Source organism: Trichosurus vulpecula, chromosome 2 (assembly GCF_011100635.1).
Source record: "Trichosurus vulpecula isolate mTriVul1 chromosome 2, mTriVul1.pri, whole genome shotgun sequence".
NCBI classification, from domain to species: Eukaryota; Metazoa; Chordata; class Mammalia; order Diprotodontia; family Phalangeridae; genus Trichosurus; species Trichosurus vulpecula.
In genome coordinates this window covers 21,935,439-21,959,401 of record NC_050574.1, presented here as the reverse complement: position 1 = coordinate 21,959,401, position 23,963 = coordinate 21,935,439, and the positions used below count along the sequence as shown (strand labels likewise).

Here is a 23,963-nt window from a genome sequence, read left to right as displayed (position 1 = left end):
GGAAACTGAGGCCCAGAGTGATTAAGATAAATGGGGAAACAGCGTGAGGACGTCTAGCTCCCCTGGAGAAGTTTTAGTCATCAGGCACAAGTGAATACTATCCTTCCTAGAGCATGGAAAGAAGCAGAGGTTAGAATTGCTGAACTACCACCAGTGAGCTTTCAAACTAGTGGAGAAAGAAAGAGCTGAGAAGAACATACATGTTGATTTTCAAATGGGATGAAAATGGAGCGTGGCAAGTCTAGGTCACTGAGTTTTACTTTTATCCTGGGCAGAATTCTAGAGCACAATATCCAAGGGATGGTTTGTAAACTTGTAGAAAAGGAAGCAGTGATTAAAAAGAGGCAGCAAGACTTCTTCAAGAATAGGTCATTTCCTTTTTTCATAGTGCTGCTTGAATGATAGATGGAGGTAAATACTGTAGCTTTAGTGGACTTGGGTTCTAATAAAGCATCTAACACAATCTCTCTTTTCTGTGGAAAAAAAGATGGGAGATAAAAGCTTGACAGTAGTACATTGGGAGGATCTGGAAATAGCTAAGTCATCAGATCCAGAGAGCAGCTATTAAATGTTCCTTTTTTATCAACTCAGAAAGTCTCTAGGGGAGTGCCTCAGGGATCCGTGTTCTGTCCTGTGCTGTGAGATCTTTATCAGTGATTTGGATAAAGGTATAAATTGCATGCTCACCAAATTTGCAGAAGACATAGAGCTGGGAAGGACATGCCAGATAGAGAAGTCAAGATGCAAAAGGATCTCTACAGGCTAGAGCACTAGGCTAATATAATAATGATAACAATAATCATTATTCTTATAAAGCAATTGAAGGTTTGTACAATGCTTTACATGTATTATCTCATTTACTTGCTATCTCACAGTCCTGTGAAGTAGTTGCTATTATCAACCCCATGTTACAGACCCAGAAAGGAGACCTGCCCTGTGTCCGGGTCCAAAACCCTACTACCACCATGCAAGGGTGCCTCTCAATGGTGGAGGGCTTCTTCACATTCATTCAGTCTGAGTGAGGAAACCAGGGATGTTTAGCCTGGAGAAAAGAAGGCTTAGGAGGGGCACAATGGCTGGCTTCAAATATTGGAAGTGCTATGGTGTAGAAAAGAGATTGGAATGGTTATATGGCCCCAGAGGACAGCACCAGGAGCACTGGGTGGAACTTAGAAAGCTTGATGACAGAAAAACTTCTTAACCACTAGAGTCATTCCAGGGTGGAACAGGCTTTGTCAGTAAGTAGTGGGCTCTCCCTCAGTGGAGTTCTTCAGGCAAAGGCTATTAGGATACCAGAGTGGGGATTTCTCTGGGCAATGCCTTGTATGGGCTGGCCACTGAAATCCCTCCAACTCTGAGAATCTGTGGTTTTGTAGGTGACTTGTTCAGGTTCACACAGATAGCAAAGCCAGATCTTCCGACTTTCAGAGGACATGATCGTTATCTTCTGGTATCTGAAAAGACGCTATCTGCAGGATTTATTGTTATTCAGTCGTTTTTCACTTGTGTTTGACTCTTCATGACCCCATCAGGGGTTTTCTTGGCAAACATACTGGAGTGGTTTTCCTTCTCCAGCTCATTGTACAGATGAGGAAACTGAGGCAAACAAAGTTAAGTGACTTGCCCAGGGTCACACAGTTAGTAAGTGTCTGAGGCCAGATTTGAACTCAGGATTATTAATGTTTGTGACTCCAGACCTGGCACTGGATATGCCAAACCACCTAGCTGCCCAATGTGCGGGATGGATTAGATTTATTTTGTTTGAATGGATGAGTGAATGAGAAGAGCTACCATTTACATAAGCTTTAAAGTTTGCAAAACTGCTTTATGGAGGCTGATTTGATTATAGGTTGAGTGCTTACTGTCTGGCTGCTCTGTGCTAAGCCGGAGGGATACAAACACAAGCAAGCAAGACAATCCCTGCCCTCAAGGAGTTCACCTTCCAATAGGGGAAGACAACCTAGGCCGAGGAGCAGGATAAATCTGTCTGTGTAGAGCAGAGCTAGAAACAACAGGAACATATTACAAGGAGGAAGATTTTGGCTCAACACAAGCAAAAACTGTCTAGCAATCAGAGCTGTCTAACAGTGCCTTGAGAAGGTCGTTCTAGACAATGTTTGAGCAGGAGCCACATGCCCAGAGATACTGTGGAGAAGAATCCCTTCTTTGGTGGAGAGATATGAAAGACAACCTCCAAGTCCTGTTTCAACTCTCCAGTTCTAAGATGCATCCCCTCATGCCAGGCTTTCGGTGTCTTACGAGAGAAATTGATTGGTCAAGTAGTCCTTCCCAATGAGGAATTAGCCTGGAGGCAATTCATAAATTCTGATTCTGAAATACTCCTAAGGTGATGCCACCAGTGAGAATTGAAGGACAAGGAGGAGGGAAAGACCATGAGCTTCTCAGTCGCCTCCCATCATACTCCATATGACCAGGGAAAGCTTTGCCAGGGATAGTGGAGGTCAGAGGTGCTGCGAGGTGGCCTATGTCCCGAGGACTCCCCTGGATCTCCTAGGAGCACATGCCTAGAGCTAGGAAGAACCTCAAGGGACATCGAGTCCCACCCTCTCCTTTTACAAAGAAGGAGACTGAGACCTAAGGAAGGGCAGTGGCGTGCCCGTGGTCACATAGACAGTAAGTTGGGGTTTTGGTGTTTGTGCTTCACTTCCAAAGAGGACCAATGACATCACGGGGGGTGTCTTGACTTGCGCTGGCAGAGCTGCGCAAAGTCGCCTCCAGATACATCAAAGTAAGTGTTGGAGGTGGGGTTTGACCTTAGATGCTCTCACTACGGGGGCGGGGCTGGTTCTCCTACCATGCCTCACTTCTGAACCAATCCCCAGCTTGGGGGGAGGGGACAGTGGAAAGAGCCCTGGGTTTGGAGTCAGAGGACCTGGGTTCAAATCCTGTTCTATGAAATACCACCTGGGTGCCCTTGGGCACATGGCTGAGCCTTCTTGGCCCGGTTGCGCTAGATAGCCCCCAGGTTCCTTCCTAGGATCCAGTGAACAAAGCAGCTTTCCTGTTCACTGTCACCAGACAGCCCTAAGGGACTTGTTAAAAGCAAGCATCTTCCAGATTAGAGACCCTAAGGCCTGGGTGCCTCCCAATCAGCTCCAGAATGAGCTCTATTCCGAAGACCCTTTGTAGAGGCCAGTGGGCAGCCAGAGACGGAGAGCAGAGACAGAGGTAGAGCTCCCCCAGAGCTGCTGCAGACGCGTGGCCAGACCTGATGCCAGCCTTCAGAGGGGACATCTCCCCCCCTCCCCTATTCTCCCTTTACTTTATCTCCCCCCTCCCCCTGCCAGGGACAAATAGACCCGGCACTAGCTGGTGGGCACTTGAGGGACAGGGAGCCAGCTCTCAAAATGAGAGTCTTCTGTGGTGGGAGGTGAAGGAGGTGGCATCTCCTGGCGCAGGAGTCCTAACCCAGGCTAGGGGAGTGTGGCCTAGAAAGGGTCATCTCGGGCCTTCTCCTAGGGCTCATGCGGCTGAGTTCCATGCTGCACTGCTGGGAAAGCAGCTGTTTTTGAGCCTCCGTGGAACCTCTCCCGGTCGCTCTGTGTGGGGGAGAGATGACGTCAGGAGAGGTTCCCAGTCTGTGTGTGTGGGCGGCCAGCAAAGACGCAGATGCCCAAAGGATTGGGGGAGCGCAGGGAGGAGGGGAAGGCAGGGCTTCGGGGTGTAAAGCTGCCCGGAGCCCACATCCCCTCACACCCGTCAGCTCCACATCCCCATCTCCATTTGGCAGGAGACATGGCCAGACTCTTGCGCCCCATCCCCCTCGTCCTGAGACCTTCCTTTTCTCCACACTGAATCACACTGATTTCACTCGGCAAGAACCTGCCCAGAGTCCTCTCTTTCCACACATCGCCACCCCCCCCCCCATCCCCTGCCACCTTCCTCCCTCCCCGGGCTGAGTCTTTCTCCCTGGTTTTACCACCTCCCCACAAACCCTGCACCAGCAGGAGGTGATGGGGTCTACCAGCAGGAGGTGATGGGGTCTGCCCACACACAGCCGCATTCTCTGAAGGCTCAGCGGTATCCCTCCGCCATTCTGATAGCCCAGGTTGGAACAGCAACAGTGGGTGAAATCCCCTCTGGTCCACACTGTGCCCCAGAGCAGGAATCCTCCACTCCACCTGCATGCTTCGGTGCTCAATGGTCTAGAACCAGAAGGGTTCTCATAGGCCATCTAGACTGGGACCCTCATTTTACAGCTGAGGAAACTGAGGCCCAGAGAAGGGGTGACTAACTGAGGACTCCAGTATACCCACTGTCAGCTAAATCTCTTCCTCTCAGTGAGTCATACGCTGCTTTTGTTGCATTCTCGTTTTTACTTCTGCTCTCTGGAATCCTAATAAGCCCAACCAATCAACCACGTGCTAAGCACCCTTCTAAGATTTAGAGATACAAAGAAAAAGCAAAAATAGTCCATGTCCTCAAGGAGCTTACATTCTAATGAAGCAGCAAGCCTGTAAATACATGAGAGCACAAAAGGCATACAGGAGGTGGCTAGGTGGCTTCAGATAAAGTGCTAGGCCTGGAGTCAGGAAGATCTGAGTTCAAATCCAGCCTCAGACACTGGCTATGTGACCTTGGGCAAGTTGCTTCACCCTGTGTGCCTCAGTTTCCTCATCCGTAAAATAAACTAGAAAAGGAAATGACAAACCACTCCAATATCTTTGCCAAGAAAACCCCAAACGGGGTCATGAAGAGTCCGACACGACTGAAACAACCGAACAGGGACACGACAATAAAAGGTACATACAGAGTAGATTGGAATTAGCCTTGAAGGGGAAGACCCTTGCAGATGGAGGTGGGGAGGGTGGAGAGAAGTGCAGGAACCAGAAAAGGCCTCTGGCAGGATGTGACATTTGACCTGAGTCTTAAAGAAAGCCAGAGATTCAAGGAATCAGAAAAGCACTCCAGGCATGGATGACCTCCAGTTCAAAACCATGGAGATGGGAAGTGGAGCATCTGTGAGAAGAACAGCAAATAGGTCAGTCCCTCCTCCCATGGTGAGGCTTCATCTCCTTGAAGACAACTACCACATCCCCCCTCCCCACCTCCTGAGCTCCCTCCTGCTTCCTTGCCTTAATAGTTAATGTCCTTGGGTGTTCCCTGCTCTCAGCTGTTTTCAAATTTGAAAGTCCACCATGTTGAAAGAGGAATTACTCTTTTTCTGTTTGGCCCCAGAATAGCAATGAGTGGAGGTTGGAAGGGGGCAAAAATCTGGGCTTGATGGAAGGCTCATGGATCTGCATCTGGAAGGAGCCTCAGAGGTCATCGGGTCCACTCCCCTCATGTTATAGGGGAGAAAACTGAGGAACGTGGATATTAAGTGACGTTCAAGGTCATACACATGTAAAGGTCAGAGTCAGGTCATAGACTCATCCTTTCCTAGGTCTGGAAGAGACCCCAGAGGTCACCTAGTTCAATCCCCTTATTTGACAATTGAGGAAACAGGCTCAGGGACATTAAGTGACTGCCTCTGGTCACACAGTGGTGTCACAGGCAGGATATGAACACAGATCCTCTGACTCCACGATCAGTGTTCTTTCTGCTACACTACAGCCTCCTAATTAGAAAAGTCTCAAAGTAGAACAGGTTGCCTTGGGAAGTGGTGGCTTCTTCCTCCTTGAAGGTCTTCGAGCAGAGGGTGGATGACCATTTATTGAATATGTTATAGCGGGGGTTCTTGTTCAAGTCCAGGTTGAACTAGGGGACCAATGAGACCTCTTCCAACTCTGCCATTCTGTGATATGGGAGGATGCATGGACACACGGCAGGGAGGTTGGGAGAGAATGATCCAGAAACCCATGGATTCCAGCCAATTCTCAGGTGTGTCATGGGCTCAGAAAGACTGAGAAACCTTGCATCTGGTTTTTGTTTTGTTTTGATCCAGGAAAGAATGGATACTCAAGGCCCCTCCTAAAGTTTGTGTAAGAGCCAAAGTTGGGAGCTCCGTAGAGGAGTGAAGAAAGCGGGACTCCCAGGGAGTGAGATCCCACTGTCATTCTGTGCAAGAGTCTGCTGAGCTGGAGCTAGGCCAGGGCAGGGAAAGGGAAACACACAGTAAACAAATTTAAAAGAGGATAGATAGACAGTTTGACAAAAGGAACTAACATATCAACCAATTCTAACATTATATACAATGTTCCACCCCCATAGCTCCCCACCTCAGCAAAGAGTAGAAAGGAGTGACTTCTCACATCTCTTCTTTGGGACCAAGCTTGGCCATTATAATCACACAGCTTTCAGCTTAGATTTTGCTCTTGCCGTTGTTTCTATTACGTATATTATTTTCCTGGCTCTGCTTACTTCCCTTTGCATCAGTCCATATAAGTCTTCCCATGCTTCTCGGTAGTTTTCAATTTCTGCTCTTTTCTCCTTTCTATAGGGTCTCTTAGTCCGGTGCTTCCAAGTTGTACTCTTGCTCCCACCAGACCATCACCTTCTATAGTTCTCTCTGTCCTTCCTCATTTGCCTTTGTCTTCCTTTTCTTGCAGGGAGGAGTGAAAGTCCTGATCACAGGCCCATGGCAAGAAGCCAGCAATAACTATAGTTGCCTGTTTGACCAGATCTCAGTGCCTGCGTCCTTGATACAGCCAGGGGTGCTTCGATGCTATTGTCCAGGTAAGAAGGGCAGCTTTCTCAGACCATTGCCAGGCCAGGGCTTAGAACTGATGGATCAATGAATCAGGAGTCAAGAGACAGAGGGCTGGGGAGGAAGGGAAGGTCACACCAAGAGCAGGGAACTCATCTTAGCACTAACTAGCTGTGTAGTCTTGGGTAAGTGATTTTCCCTCTTTTAGACTCAGCTCCTTTCTCTATAAAATGAGAAGGCCTGAGAACTCTGTGCCATGAGAATGACCAATCCTGGCCCCGGAGAGGATGAGGGAACATCTCTCCCTTCTTTTGTGGGAGAGGTAGGATACTAGGGATGGGAAATGTTGCACGTGATGTCAAACCGGGTTGCTGAGTTCATAAGATTTTCTTAACTGTTTTTCTTTGTCATAGCAGAAAGCTTACTTTGGGAGATTTTTTTTATACCCAACCACTAACACAGTCCCTAACACATAATAGGTGTTTAATAAAGCCTATGATTGATGGATTGATTTGAAGTGGGAGGGAGGCAGCTTTTTCAATAGATCACTGGACCTGGAGTCAGGTAGAACCAAGTTCAAATCCAGCTACAGACACTTCCTAGCCATGTGACCCTGGGCAAGTCACTTAACCCCTGGTGCCTCAGTGTTCTCATCTGTGGAATAATAGCACCTACCTCCAGGATTGTTGTAAGGATAAAATAAGACATTTGTAAACTGTTTTGCAAAACTTAAAGTGCCATATAAATTCTAGCTGTTATTTTTATAGTGAAGAAATTACTGTTACATTTTTAAAAAGGCATCAATAAACCAACTAACAGATGAGAGAAATAAAATAAATACAGGGCTTAATCTCAGTTTTCTCATCTGTAATACGGGCGGGGGGCAGAGTTAGACTGAGTGATGTCTCAGGTTCAGCTATGACTCTAAGCTCTAAGGGCCCTTCTCCTCAGACACTGATGTAGAGGAAAGAGCCCCGAAGCTGGAGTCACAGAGTTTGAATCCTGGCTCTGTGTGACCTTGGGCAAGTCACTTGACCTCTCTGGGCTTCAGTTTCCTCTTCCCTAAAATCAGGGAGTGGGACTAGATCCTCTTAAAAGTCCCTTCCAGTTTTAATAGCTCATGTCCTACAATTGCCTCCAGTTTTGACATTTCTAAGGTAGAGAGATCTCCAAGATGGAGATGGAGATGCCTCCAATTCCAAGAATTCAGTTTAAGTCAGCATGTACTGTGTACTTAAGTACCTAATATGTACTTAAGTACCATTACTTAGTACTATGTACTTAAGTACCTGTACTGTGTACTTAAATATAAAGCACTCACTGTGCTAGGCTCAGAAAGATGTCCTACCTAGAATTGGTGCCAGAGAGTCCCAGGACCACTACCCATAGGACCCTCAAAGACCAAACCAATTGATCCTAAGTGTGGGTCCTCTTGATACCACCCCCTGCCCCAAGTGGGTACAAGAATGAAGTTAGATCAGCTTTTCAAATAAATGAAGAAATCTTCAAAGAACAGGGTAGTATTATTGGGGGAAAGTTGGGATAGGAGAGCCCTATTGACCTTTATACTAGACTGTAAACCTCATGAGGGTAGGCAATGTATTATCTAAACTTTCCCCAGCATCTAACAGGATAGCTAGCTATGTGATGCTCTGCACATAGAAGATGTGTGATCAATATTTGTTGGATGGATGGATGGATGGATGGATGGATGGATGGATGGATGGATGGATGGATGGATGGACAGATGAATAAATTCAAGGCCGAGCTGCCTTGCTAGGAATAAAAGGAGATAAGGAATGTGTGGACTGAAGGGCTGTGAACAGGCAGCTCCAGAAGTCACCAAATCAACATTTTCCACCTGGGCCACCTTAGCTCTGGAGGCAGGTGACTTCAATTTCCACATGCCTTCCCCACCTCTACTTGTATTCTTTCCCTTGATGTGTTAGCCTGTTCCTGCTCTCTAGTTGTTGGAGCTCCTGAGCTCTGAAAGGGCTGTAAGGTAGAAACAAACTTCAGTTAATCCCCCATTAAAAGCCCTGGGTCTGAATCTTAGTTCTGCCACTTCATACCCATGTGACCTTGGTCTAACCTCTGGAGTGAGGTGAAGGCACTAGATCAGAGGTGTCAAACACTCAGCCCACAGGCAGCCTACAGCACTCTCAAGTGCAGCCTGAACCAGATTAAAATGTGATTGGGAAATATTTAACAAAACAAATAAAAATACAGTAAAACATAGATCATGTTAATTTGTGGTTTTCTAAGTCAACATACACCCATAGGGATCCTTGTGTCCAGTTTAGTGGCCCTCCCCACTCCTGTTTTTATTTGACTTTGACACCATTAAACCTCTGAGTGACCTCCGAGGTCCCTTGCAGCCCTACGTCTTTGTTTCATCCCTCCATCATTCAATCAAAACAAGCATTTATTAAAGACTTACTGTGTACCAGACCCTCTCTGCCCCATTCCTGAGGGCCCAGAAGGAGGTACACACAGGGCTGCCCCCTAGACCGGGGCCATCCTCCTACTCTAACAAGAAACAAGAGGAGACAGGAGAGAAGACCAATAAGTGAAGGCATAAAATGCTGGCCAGACCATGCTCAGGCCTGCCAAGGGCTCTCCCTCCTCATTCTCTTTTCTTCTCCTCCAGACATCCCGACAAATTCTTGGGCTTGAGATGCTCACCTGGCTATTGTGGCAAACCTGTAATAATGCAGGGATGGGATCTGCATGGGCCCTGGGCCCTGGAAAGGAGGGGACAACATGCTATTAAACTGTCCGTTTCCTATCTACTGCTGAGGCAGGTGCCATGTCTATACCTGGTCTTTGTCTGACTCAAAACCCAGATCATGCCTGTCTCCTGCACCCCCCTGCTCCCTGGTCTTTACCTGTCCTCCTTAGGACACACAGCTCCCTCAAGATCAACATTTCCAGACTGAGATTCTGCTCTCTGCCCTGTCCCAAGCCCTCCCATGTCTCATCAGATGGAGCAGGGAGAAAGCCACAAGGCCCACTCTCCTTCCATGATACCGTAATACAATCTGCCAGATACTTACTAGGCACCAGGCTCTATGCTAAGCACTGGGGAGACAAAGACAAACTGACCTTGCCTTCAAGGGGCTTACATTCTACCTAGAAAAAGAATATAGAGATGAGTAAGTATGAGGTTATCTAAGAAGGTGGAGTGTACTAACAAAGGTGGGGTTGCAGGGGAAGATTTCACTTAAATTGAGCCTCAAAGAAAGTTAAGAATTATAGGAGGCAGAGGTGAGAAAGAAAGGCATTCTAGGTGGGGGACAGCCCATGCAAAGGTGTGGAGATGAGAAACGGCATGTCAGGTTTGGGAACAGAACAAGTAATAAGCCAACACTATGGTCTGTCCAATACTGAGGTTTCAAGCTAGAGACTGGTCAAGATAGACTAGACTGTAAACTCCTGGAGGGCAGGGAATGAATCTTATTTCCCTACATATGACAGTCATGGTACTGTAAGCCAAGCTGGTAAGTAGGCAGGTACTTAGACTCTTATTCACCCTTACTTTTTGAGAGCCAAGCCATTCATCCCCTCAGGTATCACCTTCACAACAGCCAACTTGCCTTTCAAACCAAGCCCACAGGGGAAAAAATGGTGGATGCCCATATCAGTGCTGGCCCAACCACTGCAATGCACTCATTTGCCCAGAAAAGGATAGAATCCTGTGATTTCATTGGTATGGGGAACTCCCAGGAAAGGAAACTCCTCCCACCAATGCAGGTTGGCACTCTCTCTGCACAGAACATTGAGAGTTTGAATGACTTGCCCAGACAGGGTCACACAGCCAGGATGGGTCAGAGACAGGCCTGGAACCCAGGAGATGTGCAAAACAAAGTACTATGTAAGATCCAGAGCATAGTTAGGTTTTTTATAGTGGGTTCTAATTCAGAAGGTGAAGAGGGAAAGGGCAGGAATTCTAGATTCTAGAGGCAGCTAGATGGTGTAGTTGATGGGCACTGGACTTGGCGTCAGGGAGACCTGAGTTCAAATTCTGACTCAGACACTCACTAGCTGGATGTGTGGCTGGCCCTGGGCAGGTCAACTACCCTCTCAGCCTCAGTTCTTCCACTGAGAAATGAGGATAATAAAAGCACCTGCACTACAAGGCTACTGTGAGGATCAGATGTCATAACTGGTCAAGCTTTGCCAACTGTAAAGAGTTATGTAAATCTGGTTATTATTATTACAGAAATAGGGAACAGCATAAGCAAAGGTGTGAGATTAGGAGAGAGTGGGGGTGGGGTAGAGAGAAAGCCAATGAAATTGGAGTATAGAGCGCATGGAGGAGGGCGAGGAAAGGTGAAGCCAGAAGAGTAGTGGGTGCCATGTTATGAAGGGCCTTGAATGCCAGGCCGAGCACTTACAGCTTTATACCTCAATACTCCAGGGACCCCAACGTGGGCCCTTCCTTCATGGATACAGATCATTACCCCTCTGCAACTGAACAGATGGTCTCCATGAGCTGCTGTGGCCAAAAAAAAAATCCTTCTCTTGTGGCCAACCTGGTGCTGAGCCTCTCCAAACGTAGGCCAGGCTGATCCCCGGACGAGAGTCCATGACATGGGCCATCCCAGGGCCTGTACTTGGGGTTTTTCCAGCTCTGTCGGACCTGCCAGCACCTGTGTTCCACTGGCACAGCCTTTGAGGACCCAAGGTCACCTCTGTGGCTTAAGGAGCTATCAGAGCAGGCAGTAACAAACAGGGACCTTTAGAGCAGTTCTTAATAATCGTCTGCTGGACAGCCTTGCCTGTAACATGAGGGGCTTGGGCTGGACAGCCCAGGATGCTGTGGGGGGTGGGGAAGGGAGGAAAGGAGGGAATCCGTGAATGAGGGAATAGCACTCAAGGCTGGAGGGGCCAAGTAGCCCCAACAAAGGCTGGGGCCTCCCATGTGGGGGGCCCCTCTCTACTAAAGCTCTCTCCCTTCTGAAACTTACAGAAAATAAGGTCACCCTTTCAGAAGGACATGAGTTGGATCCCAGAATGTTGACCTAGACTCAGTACAGGACACGACATTTCTACAGAATTCAAGGCCTCTGTTTGCTTCTGTGTAAAATAAGGAATAGGTTCCTTCCAGTTCCAAACCTATTATGAAATTACTCCAGTTGCTAGAGGTGGGAGAACCTTAGCTAACATCTAAGCTGCCCCCCTCATTTGGCAGAGGAAGAAACTGAAGACAGAGAAGGAAAGGGACTCATCTAAGGTCACATAGCAAGTTGGAGGAGGGCTGGCATCCTAGAAGTCAGGCTGCCTGAATCCAAGTTTAGCTAAACCATTGCTGCCCCTTACAGTGTCCTGAGGAAGAACCCCCCACCAAAGGGTTCCAGCTGGACTCTCTCTCCTCTCCTCTTCTCTTTTTGTCTCTGTGTCCCTCTCTCTACCTCCTTCTCTCTGTCTCTCTGTCTTTTTGTGCATGCCCAGTCCAGCCACTGCTGTGAGGGTCTCTGTCTCTCTTCTCTCTCTCTCTCTCTCTCTCTCTCGTCTCCTTCTGACTCAGAGTCTTTCTCTTCCTATCTCTGTTTCTCTGTCTCTGTGTGTTTGTCTTTCTATCTTAGTCTCTGTCTCTGTCTCTCTTCTTTTTTCTCTGTTTCTCTGTATCTTTCTGTCCCTCCATCTCTGTCTCTGTCTTTTTCTGAATGCCCTGTCCAGTGACTGCGAAGGTCTCTCTCTCTCTCTCTCTCTCTCTCTCTCTATCTCTCTCTCTCTCTCTCTCTCCCTCTCTCTCTGTCTCTGTCTGTCTCTGTCTCTCTCTTTCTCTGTCCCTCTCTCTCTTCCTATCTCTGTTTCTCTGTCTCTGTCTCTCTGTCTCTGTCTCTTCCTATCTCTGTCTCTATGTCTCTTTCCTCCTGTCTCTCTTTCTCCATTAATTTTCCCAAATCAATCAAACAATACGTACTTATTATGTGCCTATTATGTGCAAGGCACTCTACTAGATGCCAAAGATGCAAAGGAAAAATGAATAATTGTTGACCTCAAAGAGCTTACATAAACCAAGTCAGGACAAAGCAAGTGGGGGGGGTGAGGAAAAGAAACAAGAATTTATTAAACACCTACTATGTGCCAGGCACCAGAGCACTAACAAATATTATTTCATCTGATAGGAGTAAGGTATCAGCTCCACCCAAAACTCAGTGCACCAAACTGCCATGGTAGCAATGAGTAGGAAGATGTAAGGTGAAGAAATGTCTATGCTCTGGGGAGCTGGAAGGGGCTTTGAGATGGTGTGGTTTAGACTGGAAGCTTCTTGAGGGCAAGCCCTGCCTTTGGTCCTTCTTTGTATCTCCAGGGTTTAGCGCCAAGCCTGGTACACAGTAGGTGCTTAACAAATACTAGGTGACTGACAGACAGGCTTCACCCCATTATTTTACAGGTGAGCAAACTGAGGGTCCCTCATTCCAGTTTAAGAGTTCCCAAGTCCAGGCTTGGCTGGGCTGATGACGAAGGGGATGATCAGGGGGCAAGGCAATGTGGGATAGGGTCAGAGCCAGCCTCCGAGTCAGGGAGACGTGGGTTCGAGTCTCCCCTCAGACTTATCTCGGCTCTGTGCCCCTGGGCAGCTCTCTAAAACCAGTGTTTCCTCACTAGGAGTTCTGAAATTGCAGACCATGATGATGATCATAATGATAACGGCAGCAGCAGCAGCTGTAGTGGTGGTGGCATCTCTATGATGCTCACTAGCCTTACTAATTCTCTCTCATTTCATCTTCCCAACAACCCTGTGAGGCCATGGGAAACAACAGAAAAGGAGTTAGACCTGGGTTTGCATCCAGACTCTGGCGCTTGCTACCTAAAGGGTGGTGGAAAAGTCACCCCACTTTCCTGGTACTCAGTATCCTTTCTGTAGAATAAGGAGATTGAATAGAATGGCCCCTGAAGAGCCTTCTGGCCCTGAGTCAGGGGTGGGGAACCTGTGGCCTCGAGGCTACATGTGGCCTTGAAAGCTGCAGGTTTCCTGCCCCTGCTCTAAGTCCTATCATATAGTATTTAGGCAGAAACTATAAGTAACATTTTCTCCATCATATAATAGGTAATGATTTTCCATAGGTAATATTTTCTCCATCCTATAAGTGAGGAAGCTAAGATTTGGACTACCAAAATGAGTCAGATTTCCCATCTCTCACAAACACAGCCTAAAACAGACCACTCTCATTTCTAGCAGGAAGGCTTCCAAAGACTTCCACAGTGTCAATGCAGACCAACTTGTTGGCCAAAAATAAGATCGGCAGGTTAAGTGAAACACAAGCAGGCTATGTTTTCATCAACTGCAGCCAACGCCAGCTCGAGTGTCCACACCACAGACGGTCTAGACGGCAGGGTCCTGTCCAGCTGTCCTGATGGACAACTTAGTCCTGTTCCAAACAACTCCCAAACTCACTCAGGAAGCAGAAAACACACACAGCCCATGTAAACTGACTTTAACAAGACCCTGATTGCATGGAAAGGTCAAGAGGGAGATGACAGAGTCAAGAAGACAAAGCTAAGAATAAAACAGTGATGAAAGGCACAGGCCAGGAAACAGCGGGAGAACTCAGATGGGGAGAGGCAGAGCTGCCTTTCGAAGGATGGACAAGGCAGTTTTGTTGCCCAACCTTCCTGCAAGGGAGCCAAAATTCCCCAGGGGTCAGGAAACGGCGGAAGATCAAGTTTAAAGGGAGATAAAAGAGTGGGCTGCTCTTTGCGGAAATAGCCCTCCTCCGGCTGCAGCTGCCGCTGGGCCCTGGCAGAAGATGCCTGGCAGGGAAGAGCAGCCTGAGGCCCCTGAGGAGCGGCAGCAGGGGTGCAGGGGGGCGAGGAGTGGGTGGGCACAGGGGTCCAAACCCAGCCCTGAGAAGGAGGCAGCATGGATTGGGGAAAGCGCATCGAGTCTGAAGTCCTGGACCTTGGAGGCAGCTGGCTGTTTCAGTAGATAGGGTGGTGGGGTCAGAGCCTGGAAGATCTGAGTGGAAACCCTCCCCTGAGATATTTACTTAGATATGTGAGCCTGAACAAATCACTTAATCTTTCTCAGCCTCGACTCTCTCCTCTGCAAAATGGGGATGAGAACACAACCAACCTTACAGAGATGTTGTGAGGCTCAAATGAGATAATGTGTGTAAAATGTTTTGCAAACCTGAAAAATATCATATTAGGGGAAGCTAGATAGTGAAGTGGATAGAGAACTGCCCTGAAGTCAGGAGGACCTGAGTTCAAATCCAGCCCTAGACACTTCCTAGCTGTGTGACCCTGGGCAAGTCACTTCACCCTGTTTGCCTCAGTTTCCTCATCTGTAAAATGAGCAAACTACTCAAGTATCTTTGTCAAGAAAACCCCAAAATGGAGAGTCAGACACGACTGAAACAACTAAACAAGTTGACATTATTATTATTATTATTATTAACTACCTGAGGGACCTTAGGCAAGACCTTCCTGGGCTCCAATCTCCTCCTTTTTAAGATGAGGGAGCCGAATAAAATGATCTCTAAGGTCCTTTCCAGCTCTGATCTTTGGAGGACGCGAAGACACCCCCTACTTGAATCCGTCAGTCTCAGTGGCACAAGGAGCTACTCCTATATTCAAGGAAATAGAGGAAGGAAGAGAAGGAAGGGGTCTCTGAGGCAGTTGGAGAAGCCCCCAGGCACAGACTTCGAGTATCTCAGAAGCCTTGACATGTAGACGGAAAACAGAGGCGGGGAAAAGGCAAAGGGGCGGGGGGGGGGGGGCTTTAGCTCAACAAAAGAAGGACCATATGATCAATTTGTCCAAATCCTTTCTTTTCCAAAAGATGGGGATAAGGATTAGGACTGGACTTGTGATTTCATTAGTACTTGGAACTCCCAGTGAGGAGATTTCCTTTTTCATGCAAGCCAGCACCTTCTCTATAATGTTTGGTCTTGGAGAACTGTCTAGAACCCAGAGGGAGGGGTGATGCTTCAATGACCTTCTCTTCTCTCTTTCTTTTTTTCCTTTTCTTTCTCTCCCTCCCTATCCACCAACAATTTGACAAAAAAAGAAAAACAAAACCTTCATAAGATATGCCTAGTCAAACAAATTCCCACGTTGGCTAGAGCCGGAAATGCCTCTCTCATTCTGCATATTTAGCAGGTGACCTCTCTTTCAGGAAGTGAGGAACATTGATCCTCTGGAATCAAGGCTGACCATTGCATTGATTAGAGTTCCAAAGTCTTTCAAAACCTAATTTCCAAGATATTGTTGTTACAGTATATGTTGTTCTCTTGGTTCTTCTCATTTCACTTTGCATCATTTCATGCAAGTCTTCCCAAGTTCCTCTGAAACTTTTCCTTTCACCATTTCTTACAAAGCAATTCCATTATACTCCTATACCATAATTTGGTCAGCCATTCCCCAACTGATAAGCACCTTCTTAGCTTCCAGTTCTTTGCTATATCAAAGACAGATGCTAAAAATATTTTTCATACATGTGGGTGCTTTTCCTCTTTTTAAAAAATTTTCTTTGGAGCATCTCGGCCCATCTTTTTCACTGCTTCATTTCTTCAATGACATCCTCTACTTCAGTTCTCCATAATTCCAGTCAACGAGCACCTACTATGTGCCGTGCACTACATAATGTGTTGCAATCTTCTCAAGACTGCCATATGTCTCCCCATTGCCCTCTGGAAATCGCAGAGTTGTTTGTTTTTTTGTTTAATAACACCAAATTTCTCCCTGAAACAAAGGCTCATCTTTTACATGCCAATATTCTTTCCAGCATGGTTGTATGTCTTCTGAGACAATGGAACATTGGGGTTCCAAAGACTTGAAAATAAAAAATAAATCAAACAGCATCATCTACCATGCAAACAATTCCCATGAATGCTTGAGCGGGAATCGTTCTGGGGGAGCGGATAGAGTCAGAGGAACTAGAGGATAAGAGTCAGTCAGGGAAGGCTTCCTCGAGTTGGGAGTTTTCATGAGAGTTGAGCAAGTCCAGAGTAGAGGCATAACAAGTTTTGGTGAATGAGCCTTGGAGGATTATTCCAGGGCCATTTGAGGTGGCTGCTAGGTTGAATGAACTCTGCCAGCTTCTTTCATTCTGATTTTCCATTCTTGTGTTTGCAGCTCATGACACTGGCCTTGTGACCCTACAAGTTGCCTTCAACAACCAGATCATCTCTAACTCAGTGGTGTTTGAATATAAAGCCCGGGCTCTGCCCACTCTCCCTTCCTCACAGCACGACTGGCTATCCCTGGATGGTAAGAACAGACCCTGGAGCCTTGAGAGGCCAGGGACTAAATAAGTGTTGACCTGTGCATGCTGAAGGGAGGGGGATGACAGGATCACTGTCTTCAAGCATCTGAAAGGCTGTCTTTTGGAAGAGGGCAGAGTCAAGAGGGTGGATGTCAGAAAAGGCTTCTGAGCTTTAGAGCTGTCCATGAGTAGAACAAGCTGCCTCAAAATTAGATCCTCATCAGAGGCCTGCAAGTAGGCAGGATGGCCAGGGTGGTCAAATATAGCCACTTGTAAGGATTCCATTTGGGCCATAGTTTGGGCTTATACATGGCTGCTCAGGTCTATTCTCTCTAAAATGCTGTAATTAATGACGCTTCTTAATGATGTTTCAGGTCGTGTTTTCTTTAGTTTTTACTTTGGTATCCTAGTTGTTACTGGGACTTCCCCCAGTCAGCAAGCATTTCTTAAGCCAGACACCATGCTAAGTACTGGGGATACAAAAAAAGGCACAAATGAATAAATAGACCCTACTCTCAAGAAGTTCACAACCTAATGTTTGAGAAAGCATGCAAGCAAATATATACAAATATGATAGAGACAGGAGAAACTGGAGATAACAGAGGGAAGCATTAAGGGGGATTGGGAAAGGCCTCTTGTAGAAGGTAGGATTTTAGCTGGGACTTGAAGAAAGCCAGGGAGGCCAGGAGGTAGAGAATCCCAGACATTGGAGTTGTGACAAGTCATCTTAGGATAACCAATCAATCTACAAATATTTATCGGATACCTAGTATGCGCCTGGCACCGTGATGGGTTATAGGGGAATAAAGACAAAAAAAGTGGGCAGCGACAAGCCCTTCTTAGCTGGACTGTCAAGTGCCACAGGGATGGCGGAAAGGATGGAAAGGTGCTGGAATCTAGGATTGGGGCCACATTCTGAATGGCTTAGAACACCAAAGAGAAGTCTTTTACCTGATGCCGAATAGGGAAGGATCCAGCAGAGTTAACAGAAGACCAGGAGCTCTCATTCTCTATGCTGTCTTGTCTATGCAGTGGGGTCTGGTCACGAGTGATTTCTCCAGGAATTACACAGTGTCCCCTCTTTAGAAAAACAGACCACCCCCAATGAATAATGTCTCATTGAGCACTATTTCCTATTTGTACTGTTCCCAAGGGTTTGTAGGAATCATTTTGTTAAGCTCAGTGCCTCTTAGGGAAGAAAATTGTGTCCCAATTTCCCAGGGCAGTAATTCAGAAAGTGATAGACCTTTATACTTGCGGGTGGCTCAGTGGCTAGAGCACTGGCTTTGGAGTCAAGAAGACCTGAATCCAAACCCTGACTCAGACATTTAGTAACTGGGTGACCCCCGACAAGTCACTCTGTCTCCCTCAGTTTCATGTGGAAAAAGAATATAATGACAGCATCTACCTCACAGGGTTATTGTGAGGCTAGAAGGAAACAATATTTTTAAAGTTCTTTGCAAAACTCACAGTGATATAAATGCTAGCTATCATCATAATTACTATTATTATGTGTCTTAACTACCCCCAAGGGAAGGCTTAAAGCCTAATGTAATACATCCACGAGCAGTGATATCATCACACACTGCTCCAGGTATGTTCCTGCCCATATTCCGAGGAGGGTCATGAGCTGCCAAAGGTACTTATGTGTGTATTGGGGGATTGGAAAGGGAATGGATGGATGGATGGATAGATGGATGGATGGATGGATGGATGGATGGATGGATGGATGCATGGATGGATGGATGGATGGATGGATGGATGGATGGATGGATAGATGGATGGATGGATGGGTGGATGTATGGATGGATGGATGGATGGATGGATGGATGGATGGATGGATGGATAGATGGATGGATGGATAGATGGATGGATGGATGGATGGATGGATGGATGGATGGATGGATGGATGGATAGATGGATAGATGGATGGATGGATGGGTGGATGGATGGATGGATGGATGGATGGATGGATGGATGGATGGATGAGATAGTTTGATGGGGTGGTTGGATGGATTCATTAAGTATTTGCTTCTTGCCAAGCACTATACTATGTCCTCGAAATACAATTCAAAAGCACACTGTGTCTCTGTCCTCATTAAGCTTATATCCTAATAGGATAATTCAGCACATTTGGGAGAGTGATGGCCAAGGAGAGTTTTTTTTATTTGGAAAGTAACAAGGATAGTGAGAGAATCATAGGGAAGGAGATTGACGCATCCTTTCCAGTAGCAATGGCAGTATTGATTGGATTGTGTTTCCAGAACTGGAAATCAGGGAGGGAGGTATGAGCAAGTCAGTAAGGCAGCTGGTGAGATATACAGGGAGTAAAGTGAGGCATGGTTGGTACCAGCCTAAATACAGTGGACCACGTGAGGGGCTTGCCAATCAGATCCAGACCCAATGGGGCCCCAGAACAGGGGATATAGAGCTAAACCAAAGAGATAGAAATGTGTCAACTGCCACAGGTCTTGCAATGGCCTTGACCCACTCCCAGACAGATGGGAATCCTGAGATACTTTGCTACTATGGCAGCATGGTGTGATGGGTAAAATACTGACCTTGGAATAAGAAGATCTGATTTCAAGTCTTTAATCTGATGACTCTACTGCATGACCTCAGTTATACTCAATTTCCCCATTTATAAAATGAGAGGGTTGGATTAGAAAACATCTGAAGTCCCACCAACTCCAGCCTGTGATCTAAGGGTCTGTAAAACCAGGATAATAATACTCATGCTTCCCGCCTTGACGGGACTAGCCTAGGTGGCAGCTGACATCCCACCCAAAGTCTAAATCTATGCTCTTGTGATCCTACCCCATAGTGTGATGGGGAGGAAAATGCTGAAAGTGCTGGAAAAATGAGAGCTTGAAGGGACATAGATTTAGAACTGGAAGAGACATCAGATGCTCTCTAGTCCAGCCCAGTCATTTTACCATTGAGGAAACTGAGGCCCAGAGAAGTTAAATGACTTGTCCATGGTGATGCAGGTTCTTATGGCGAAGGTATGACTTGAACTCAGGCCCTTTGATTCCAAGATCAGTGTTCTTTCTGCTGCTGCTACTGCTATTGTAGTTTTTATTATTGTAATACTGACTAACTCCCCTGAGGCTTTCCCACTCTGAGGTTCTCCCTACCCCAGCCCCAAACTCCCACTGGGCCTGCCTGCCCACCTGCCTGACTCAATGAAGTTCTGGGTTTGGTGGTATCACGTGGGCTCAGGAAAGCCAGGCACCACAGTCCCAGGTAGTCTCAGGCACTGAGCTCTCCAGAGCCTTGACAGAGGTGACTCAGTGCCAGTACTCTGAAGGCCCATGAGCCTCAGCTCTGGCCAGAGCTGGAGAGAGGCCAGCATGGATCTGAGTGCGCTCCTCTGAGAGAGAAACCATAGACAGAATTGACCTGGGGCCCCATGGGAGGGCTTGCATTTCAATGATGGAAGCTGCCAGGGAGCAAGAAAGCAGGGGAGCCCTCTGGGATCTCCACTTCTTCCCAGGTGACCTTGGGGACCTCTCTGAAGCTTGGTCAGATAAGAAGACACCAGGACAAATGGAGGAAACTGTCTTAGACATAGAGCTTTCACAGAGAGCAAAGGCCCACCCAGAAAACTTGGGAAAGAAAAGATTCTGACCCCAAACTGTGATAGTGCAGAATGCAAACTAAATTGTAAAAGTGCTATGAGGGGAAGATGCATGAAGACTGTGCTTCAGGTTAATAGCAAGAGATGGATGATGGTCAAAAGCAGCCAACACTTACTGTCTCATTAAAAATACAAGGCTTCATCTGCATTGGTGCTGGCCATTTGGTGGGGGCTGAGGCCTTCTCTTCAGGTCAAAGCTGGTGGGGGGAGGTGACGTTCTGGCTCACCTCTGAGCAAGGCATCCCATTGCACATCCCCTGAGGACTCTGAAAGCTCTGGGACTCCAGCAGGAGTCAGGCCGAATTGCTTCCCGAACTCCTACCCCATTGGCGAGACAAGGAAGGGTAGTAGTTGGGTATGGTGGAAAGAAGATTGGCTTCAGAGTCAGAAGACCCAGGTACAAATCTCACCTCTAGTGCTTACTACCTGAGCAAACTTGGGTGAGTCACTTAAACTTCACCAGCCTCAGTTTCGTCATTTGTAGTATGATAATGTTGGACTAGCTGGCCTCTGATACCCCTTCAAGCTCTGAATTTAGACATTCCTGACCATCAAAGCTGGTGCTTAAAATTCATGGACAATGAATGGGATTGGTCTCCTCTACTCCTGCAACTCTACTATGTGTTAGGTCAGTTGGATTAAGTGGTTGGTGTTGACTTGGACTCAAAGCCGGTTAAATGGGTCTGATCTGGCCTGGCTCTGGAAACGATGTTTGTTAAGTTAATATGCCATCAACCAGATTTCTTGCAGGAGGTTCCGACAACCTTTCCTCGGGGCCATATTTCAACTAAGATCAGAGGGAGTATTTGTGAAACCTTCCCTCCAACTGATAGGATGGGACTTTGACTCCTCAGAATTGCCTTGGAGGCCTCCCAAGGAGAGGGGTCCAGCTCCCCTACTTACTGAGAGTATAACCTTGTGCCAATCAGCTCTTCTCTCTAGGCTTCATGTTCTTCCTCTCATAAATTGGGCTCCCTTTAAGATACCTTCTTGGTATCCTAAGATATCAAATCCTACGACCTACAGCCTCCCCAAGTCACCTTTCCCAGAAATTTTTTCCCCCTTTAACCTCCAGAAGTCTCCTTCCCACCCCCAAAACAACCATTTTTCTATTATTTCACACTCCTAAGAAGTAACTCAAAAGAAAATTGAAGGTGTCCAGAAGCTGGGGTTTTGTTTCCATCTTCTCTTTTTATGAGACAGTCCTAGAATCCAAGTTCATAGTTGAGGAAAAGGGTAAGGAAAGCAGGAGTGAAAAGGCAGCTTTGAGCTGAAATTTAAGATCAGTGACCTTGACTCCTATTCCTTGGGAAATTCTAGAATGACTCATTAGAGAGATGGTTGGTGAACATCTAGAAAGGGAAACAACCATCTCAAAGAATCAGCATGGCTTCATCCAGAATTGAGCACACCAAACAAACCTCATTTCCCTTTTCCAGGAATATTAGTTAGGATTATTAATCTGGCAGAAGAAGGAAATTCTGGTTATAGACTCTACTTCAATTTTTAGCAAGGTTTTTGATGATATTTCTCATTCTATTCTTGTAGAAAATAGAAAGAGATATGGCTGAGATGGTAATTTAATTAGGCAGGTTCAGAACTGGTTGGATAGCCAGAGTCAGAGGGTAGTCATTAATCATTCTTTGTCAACATGGCAAGAAGTCTCCAGTGGAGCACCCAGGGACCACGCTCTTGATCATTTTTATCAGTGACTTTGATAAAGACTTCAATGTCATGCTCATTGAGTTTGCCAATGACACCAAGTTGTGAAGGACAGCTAACGCTGGATTGACAGGAGTGGAAAAGAGCTTGCCAGGCTTTAGAGCAAAGGATCTTAACCATATATATATGTATATGTATATGTATATGTATATGTATATGTATACGTATACGTATACGTATACGTATACGTATACGTATACGTATACGTGTATGTGTATGTGTATGTGTATGTGTATGTGTATGTGTATGCATGTATGTATATTGTGTATGTGTATGTATATACATATATGTGGGTGGTGGGTATATATGTAGATATGTATGTATAATACATATACACACACATATATACATATATACACACATATATATCTATGTATATGTGTATATATACATATATAGATATAGATATCTATATTTCAATATAATTGGCCTTCATGAATCCTATGTATTTTATTTTATGTATTTAAAAACCTTATTCTAAACAATTAGCACAGCACATAGTAGGTGCTTCATAACTGGTCCCTTCCCATAAGAATAGACCCATAGGTTTCACTAGACTGACAAAGGGATCTAAGACACAAAAATGTGAAGAACCACTGCTCTGGAACATTGGGTTTCAACTACCAAGATAAAGTACAATAAAGACAAATGTAGTTTTACACACAGGTAAAAAATAAATCAGCTTCCTGAGGACAAGATGGGGGAGGGGCATGATTTGCCTGGAAAAGATCTGGTGGTTTCAGTGAGCTTCAAGTTCAGTCTGAGTCAGCAGTGAGACGGGACAGCCAAAGGGGCTCCCGCCATCTTGGGCTGCATGGAGAGAGGAATCACTTCTAGGAATCAGGTGGCAGTCTCGCTGTCCTTGGCCCTTGTCAGATCTCCTCTGGAGTGTCATGTCCAGTTCTGGGTGCCATGGTCTACGAAGGATATTGATAAATTGGAGAGAAACCAGATGAAGGAAGCCAGGATGGGTATAGAGTGTCAAGATCATGTCATACATGTCATAGGATTAGTCGAGGGAACCATGGAAGTTTAGCTTGGAGAAGAGAAGACTCAGGGTAGGGCGGGAAGAGGGGTGCAGATGGGGTTTGAAGGGTTTGAAGAACTGCCATAGATAAAAGGGACTAGACTTGTTCTCTTTGGCTCCAGAGGTCAGAGGTTATAAAGAGGCCAAGGTCAGCTCAATGTCAGGAAAAAGGCCAACCAGAAGAGCTGTCCCCATGTGGGTGGAACTGCCTGTAGGTGTGGAGGGCTCCCCATCCCTGGAAGTCTTCAAGCCTACAGAGGCTAGATGGTTCTTGTCATGCATGCTATTGTAGGGATTGCTTTTGGTTTTAGATTGGCTTACATGACCACCAAGAACCCTTCTACCTCACCAACTTTAATTCTGTATGTTCACACAAAGAGGGATTCTTCCTTTTGTGAGTTCCATTCTGTACTGAACTGTAGGGAAGGACCCCCATCAGAGCTGACGCCTGGGAAATGGAGAAAGATTGTTGTTGCTGCTGTCATTTCAGTCATGTCTGACTCTTTGAGACCCCACTTGGGGTTTTCTTGGCAGAGATACTGGAGTGGTTTGCCCTTTCCTTCTCCAGCTCATTTGACAGATGAGGAAACTGAGGCAAACAGGGTGAAGTGACTTGCCCAGGGTCACACAGCTGGTAAATGTCTGAGGCTGAATTTGAATTCAGGTCTTCCTGACCCCAGGCCTGGTGCTCTAGCCACTGTGCCACCTAGCGGCTGTGGAGATGGGTTAGCATCTGATAAAAATG

At 46.5% G+C, this 23,963-nt stretch overlaps 1 protein-coding gene across 4 annotated transcripts in view; it reads left to right on the top strand.

The window, feature by feature from the left end:
• Positions 1–23,963, top strand: part of CAMTA1 (calmodulin binding transcription activator 1) — a 134,739-nt gene that overhangs the window by 11,032 nt on the left and 99,744 nt on the right. For all 4 annotated transcript variants that reach the window (XM_036745332.1, XM_036745333.1, XM_036745330.1 and 1 more), the window contains exons 2-3: positions 6,513–6,639; positions 16,700–16,834. In XM_036745332.1, the coding sequence (XP_036601227.1) occupies positions 6,513–6,639; positions 16,700–16,834 (262 nt within the window). The remainder of the gene's footprint in view (positions 1–6,512; positions 6,640–16,699; positions 16,835–23,963) is intronic.